We start from the raw sequence: 6,634 nt of genomic DNA on the forward strand, positions 1-6,634 counted from the left end.
TAATCGTGAATTGGACTCCAATCCTGTTTTGTTGGAATATATGATGTCTGTGTCCATGACTGTTTCGGTTTTAACCTTCTTATAATCAGTTGATGGACTTCACCATTCTTATTATACCAAACAAACAACAAGATGGAGGCGATACCAAGACGAGGTAACACTTTCAATATTATCAAACAATAATCAATATTATTGATCTGCATTCTATTTCTGAGAGTTGAAATTAGTTTATGGTTTTGATGCTTTGCAGGTTCTATTTAGCATATTTAGTAATTCCTGTAAATGAGTTTGTTACAAACTGTGCAGCTTAGTTCTTGTTGTGTAGGCACGAATAACATGCTATTGTGTGTTTTTTTTAGTGCAAAGTGAAGATTCAGATAGGCGTAAGTATAAAACAAAATCACACTAGTTTCATTGGTACTCTAATAAAGAGCATTAATATATATATTTTTTTTTTTTTTCTGTGCAGGTCCACTCATTAGTCACGGTAAGCATTTTGTTATTCCAGGAATTTAGTATTTTACTATGCACTCAGTAAAGAAACAAAACAATAGCATTTAGTAAAATGAGTTTTAACATCTTTTTCCATCAGAGCAAGACACCACAGTGTAAGTAATATTTCAGATTTTATGACTAAATGTCTTTAATGTTACTTTGCACTACTGTCCTTTTTTCCATTAAATCCATATACATTTATGAAGCTATTACAAAACAAACATTAAATTTGGAATTCAATCTGAGAATTAAATCCGGTGTGATAGTTTTTTTTAACATGATTTTGACTACACATTAGTTCGAAGAAATGCTGTGAACAAAAGCAAATGCATGCATTTTGAAATAATATAAAATTATGTTCATGAAATATATACTAAATATTTGAGTCTTAAGAGTATATCTGTGTCTAAATTCATAGAAATCTGATTACATTTCACCTCTTTTTAACAGATGGCACAATCACTGGATGTACTGGCTCCGCTACAGAGCTTAGATTTATTATGCTTGGCGGCGATGGAGCTCTTATGGATGATGCGTGTGACATAATTCTTAGGGAAAGAGCAGGAAGAACTGAAATACAGCACAGAAAAGGTCATGTATTTGGCAAAAAGGTCATTGTGGTGAAAACACCTTCTACCTGGATGAGTCAGGTGGCATCATGCCTTTGCTTCTCCTCAAGAGTCAAATCTATCAAAGATGAGATGGTAGATTGTGCATCTCTGGTCTTTCCTGGACCGCATGCATTTCTATTAGTTACTGAAAACGGGAAAGTGACTGAGGAAAAATACCTTTTAAAAGCAATCGCTGAAGTATTTGGCAAAGAAGCCTTAGACTATGTTGTGTTATTGATTATTGGAAGAACTGAACCGAAAGGGATCGACAGTGTCAGGGAATACGTGAATAGGTGTTATACATTAGAGGACACTGAGCAAAGTGTTCAAAGTCTGTTTGCAGAAACTGAAATTATGACACAAAACAATGAGTCCACATTCTTTATTCAGCCATCATATAAAAACCTCATACAAGCATTTTTATCATGGGAAAAGGAAAGAGATGCTGAAATACAAAAACAGCATGCACAAGAGATGACTGCTTTAGAAGAAAGATTTAGGCTTACTGAAAGTAATTTAAAGAAAGAAACAGACACTTTGAGACAGTTGATGCTGGCCACTATGATATGGTTAAAGAAATACAAAGACAGTGAGGAGCAGAACCAGCAAGGGGCTTCAGGAGGTCAAGAAGATCTGCTGTTCAAAGAATGTAGCGACACCGTCTTGAAAAACATGTTTCCTTCCATCATTGATGATTTTACTGAACGTGAGAATGCACTGAAAGAACAGCTGGCGGATTGTAAAGACACTGTGAGCACCTTGGAGAAAATGTATTCTTCCTTGACTGATGATTATGTTAATCATCAGATAAAGAGTGAAAATGAGAAGCTCCAAAGAGAACTGGAGGAACTCGAACTCAAGGAAAGAGCGTTGGAACAAAAACGTAAGGAAGAGGAGGACAGGTTAAGGCTGGAGAAAGATCTGAGTAGAAGAGAGAAGGAACTGGAGTCCAAAGAGAGAGGAACGGCAAATAAAGAGCAATACATCCTGCTTAGTGGAGAAGAGCATATGCTACATCTAACTTCTCCTGCGTGTAAGTATTGTTCAAGTAAACCTGACACCAAAATGTGAATGCTACGGGTTCAGTCAGGTTCAGCAAGCTTTATTGGCAGCATCTGTGGCATACAGTAGCTACTACAGAAAATATTTGAAAAATCATGTTTACTGCACTTGCAACAAAAGTATACACAAGGTCTAAAACAGGGCTGCTCAATCCGGTTCCTGGAGATCTACCTACCTCCAGAGTTCAAATCCAACCCTCATCAAACACACCTATCTGTAATTATCAAGTGCTTCTGAGGATCTTAATGAGCTGCTTTGGTTGTGTTTGGTCATGGCTGGAGCTAAACATTGCAGTTAGATCTCCAGGAAGAGGACTGTGCATTTCAGTCTAAAACACTGGCCTAGTTTACTTTCATTACAAACGCATTACTCTACTGACATTGTTACAAATGTCATAGAGATTAAATAAATAGTTCACTCAAAAATGAATATATGCTGAAAATGTACTCACCCTTAGGCCATCCAAGATGTAGATGAGTTTGTTCTCCATAGGAACACCACTTTCTCACCAGTTGCTCCACATGACTCCAGAACCCATTCACTGCAGAAGATCCAATGGTGAGCAAGTGATGTAATGAAGAATAAACTCATCTACATCTTCCTTTAAATATTATTATTATAACAGCAACAATTTCTCTGGAGCAACCTGAAATGAGTTTCTTTGGGAAAGTGCACAATGGTTATAGATTAGTCTCATGCATCTCATATTTGATTTTAGAGATAGTTTCCAGCCCATTGATAACTTAATGTTGCTGTTGCTTCTACTATATTCTTAGTGTCTGAAGGAAAGCAGAGATCTCTAGATGAAAGAAAAGGAGAGTGGAAGAGCAAAGATGAAGATTCACATGACAGTGAACCACTTGAGTTTGGAAAACCTGTGAGACGCAACAGCAGCCAATTTGAGATCCCTAATAGTAAGAATTCATTCCGTTTTGACACAGAGAACGTTTATTTATTTATTTATTTATTTTAATGTTCACCATCTTTGCAGGTACATGATAAAGCGTAAAGGAACACTCTACTATTTTTGAAAATGTCTTAGTACACGATGTAACTACAGAAGAGTCCAGTTTTAAATAGGAAAAATATAGAAACTCTTTGGTCATTTTTGAGCGAGATGCTAACGGTCTAATCAGATTCAATGATCTATGCTAAGCTAAGCTAAAAGTGCTACCGCCAGACCCGGAGATCGGCTGAATGGATTCGAAAACGGTTAAACTCAACTGTTTAACTCTAGGGGAGCTGGAAAATGAGCCTATTGTCAAAAATAGTGGAGTGTTCCTTTAAAATACAAAATGAACAGTAACCTTTTTAACAGAAAATTCATCATGAGATTCATCCAGAATGTTGGTCAGCATAAGTTTTGCCAAGCCTCCTGACATTAGTAATACCAGTTTAACTTGAGGACGTTGTTAATTTTCAATGAGAAAAACTGATCGTACTGTACCTGGTGCAGCTCTAACTGAAATTAAAACATAACTCCTAATATATGTATGTACACTTGTGTTTACTCCTAGTGACTGAAAGTGAAGATGAACCCCTAAACACACTCTGAAACCACAGACGTCAGTTGGAGGATTCAACAACAGCATTTTACTCCACTTCATCAATATTCAGTAGACAACTCAAAATGTGGTAAAGGTCAAATATCCAATCCATCTACAGTACATGTGTGAAACACCTCACAGACGTCAAAAACATGGAGACAACAACAGTTTAAAGTTAATATGGTTTCTGGGCAGCTGAGCAGGAAGTGATGTTAGCAGAGGAAAACATGCTTTTAAAAATAGCTTATTAATGAATAAATATGCTTTATGTGAAAATGTAAGATGTAATTTTAAAAGATTAGTTGGAAGCCGAAGGGAGAGAGAATCCCAAAACTAGTGGATCTGGGGGTTTACCATTAAAAATGTGATATTTCTCACCAGAAAGATTCACCCTTTATTAAACTGAAAGTTTGTTTTATGGAGGATTTCTGTGAACTCTCTAGATGAAATAGCAGAGACCAGGTATCTATAAAAAATATTTTATATTTTTGTGCTCTGTCATTCTTAAAAAAGGAAATAAAAAATATATTTATATATTTGAGAAATTATTTCTTTATTCTTATTCATATTTCATTATTTTCACAACTATAAGCAAATCAAAATAAGTATAATGTTGTAATATTCGAATAAACTCGGAGTCAAACGCACAGTCAACGAATGTGCCCCCAGGACTGACACATGATTCAGGTCAGAAACAATGTTATTGGCCAATACGCCATATTACATCAACACAAAACAAAACTACACACAATGCCATATTTGCTTTACATCTGAAGTAATGGTCTAACAGCACCTTCTAGTGAGAATGAGTTGTATTACATTAACACGCTGCATATTTAAAGGGGTAGTTCACCCTAATGAAAGTTCTGTCACCATTTACTCACCTTCATGCTACAAACCTGAGTTTATTTTCTTCTGCAGAACACAAAAATATATTTTTGGGAGATATTGTTTGGGCCTCAGTGTTCTTTAAAATATGTTTTGTTTCACAAAAGAAAGGTTTGGAATGGCATGAGGGTGGAGTAAATGATGATAGAAGTTTCATTTTTGGGTCAACTATCCATTTAACACAAAATATTTTCAAATAAAGGTACTTTTATTACAAAATAATGATATACATAATAAAAAAAAACACTTTCTCCTTTTCCTCTTCTATTCTGCAGTTTCACTTGTTCTTCAAATGTTTTGTGGCACTGTTAATATTGTTGGCTCCTTTAGGATAAATTACTTCTGTTTTTCCTCATTTCCAAGACTGGTTAGTCTGGTAAACAAATAAATGTCAAATGTAATGTTCTTGTTTTTGATTTTCCACTTAATCTGTATCTTTTGTTGCCTGCTAAAGTATACTTATCCGACGGTTTGACTGTTCCTCAGAATCTGCCACGAAAGCACTTTTTCATTTAAAGCACCTCATCTAGTGGTCAACATTATGTGAAACCACTCTCAAGAAACCGATGAAAGAATGAGTCAAATAAACACTGAGTTGACTGAAAACAGGTAGAGACAAATGATGATCAGTTACCATGAAAAGCAAACTGCTTCATCAACAGGATCAAATGACAGAGTCAAACCTCAAACATCTTCACCATGACTAAAATCACACATGCAGCAGTCATTCAGTTTATGGATACAGCGTTTGTCATTCTGTCTTTTTGAAGAGGGAGTTACTCTACATTCTTAACAGTAAATCTTCGTCATCGCATCAGTGTGATATATAGAACTTCCTTTTTGTATTCTCATCGCATCACTGAGAATCAGACACCAAAACCTCTCGCTTAGTTTCTCAAACCGATTGACTTCACTGGATGCTGCTGAAACCAAAGATTGCAACATATGTTAGATTGTGACTTCATGCCATGAAAAGCACAGAGGGATTCAAAAGTCTGGGAGCATTCAATAACTATAATATATATTTAAATATATAAAATATACTATTTTGTGTGTGTGTGTGTTTTCCCGTGTCACTCTGTAATCTACTGGTAAGTAACATGATCCCACCAAACGACTCTAGCCTAAAAAAAAACCTACTAGACATGGGAATCTTCATCATATCAGGTGTGTTTCCATGAAGGAAAAGAGAAAATCACAATAAAAAATATAAAAAATTACATCCTTGAAATCAGAGTGTGGCGCCACAGGTTCCTGGAGGAAATTCCATCATATATGTACAGTAAATCTGATCTGAACGAGTCCCCCGGATAAAAATGGGAAACCCAGAACATCTCATTCATACTGTGATGATGCCATTCAATTGATCTGATACCAGCAGGCAGCAGGAAGAGGATCAACCAAAACTTTCCATATAGTGTTACGTGAGCACCTTTCAGTGCTATTGAAATGACACGATTTGTTATTTTGTCACCTTGAGCCTTATAAACAAAATCCCCTGATATTATTTACTGTAACAAGATGCTTCATCTAAGTCAAAAACATACGTAGCATTACATTAATGCATAAGCCACGCAGATCATGTGAAATAGATCTAGTTAATGAACTTTAAATTAGTTAAAATGTCATAACAAACAGATTTCAGTCTGTGAGCCTTATAGACTGATATGATGTTTTATAGAGATTTTTTTGGTCATTTTGAAGTCCGCATTCACTTTCATTACATGAAAAGGACGGAAGAAAAACATTCATACTCGACATACGAGATGTGAGTCAATGATGACAGGTTTTTCATTTCTATTCAAGATCAGGCTGTTGAAGTGTTTTCAGATGTTTTATCTGAGGAGAAGTGTTGGAAAATGATACTGAATTCCTCCAAATCCCTCTCAGGTCTTTGCTTGTGAAAATGAAACTGTTGAACGTCTTGTGAAACACCCAAAGGAATAAAATTGGGAAGTCTGTCTGTCTGTCTGTCTATCTATCTATCTATCTATCTATCTCTGTCTGTCTCTGTCTGTCTCTGTCTGTCTG

At 35.8% G+C, this 6,634-nt stretch overlaps 1 protein-coding gene across 1 annotated transcript; it reads left to right on the forward strand.

Annotated features, from left to right (window-relative positions):
• Positions 1 to 350: 350 nt before the first annotated feature.
• Positions 351 to 4,193, forward strand: LOC107675812 (myosin-13-like). Its single transcript, XM_016470282.1, has 5 exons — positions 351 to 383; positions 470 to 487; positions 946 to 2,139; positions 2,945 to 3,082; positions 3,686 to 4,193. Exons 3-5 carry the CDS (start codon positions 996 to 998, stop codon positions 3,721 to 3,723), a joined length of 1,320 nt encoding a protein of 439 aa, XP_016325768.1. The 5' UTR covers positions 351 to 383; positions 470 to 487; positions 946 to 995; the 3' UTR covers positions 3,724 to 4,193.
• Positions 4,194 to 6,634: the final 2,441 nt, after the last annotated feature.

Source organism: Sinocyclocheilus anshuiensis, unplaced genomic scaffold (assembly GCF_001515605.1).
Source record: "Sinocyclocheilus anshuiensis isolate Anshui unplaced genomic scaffold, SAMN03320099.WGS_v1.1 scaffold708, whole genome shotgun sequence".
Lineage (NCBI taxonomy): Eukaryota > Metazoa > Chordata > Actinopteri > Cypriniformes > Cyprinidae > Sinocyclocheilus > Sinocyclocheilus anshuiensis.

Excerpts from the sequence above, each read along its gene's own strand:
- LOC107675812 (XM_016470282.1), top strand. The coding sequence starts at position 996 with ATGCTTGGCGGCGATGGAGCTCTTATGGATGATGCGTGTGACATAATT. Across the intron at positions 2,140-2,944 it reads ACATCTAACTTCTCCTGCGT|TGTCTGAAGGAAAGCAGAGA; the intron begins GTAAGTATTGTT and ends CTATATTCTTAG. Across the intron at positions 3,083-3,685 it reads CCAATTTGAGATCCCTAATA|TGACTGAAAGTGAAGATGAA; the intron begins GTAAGAATTCAT and ends GTTTACTCCTAG.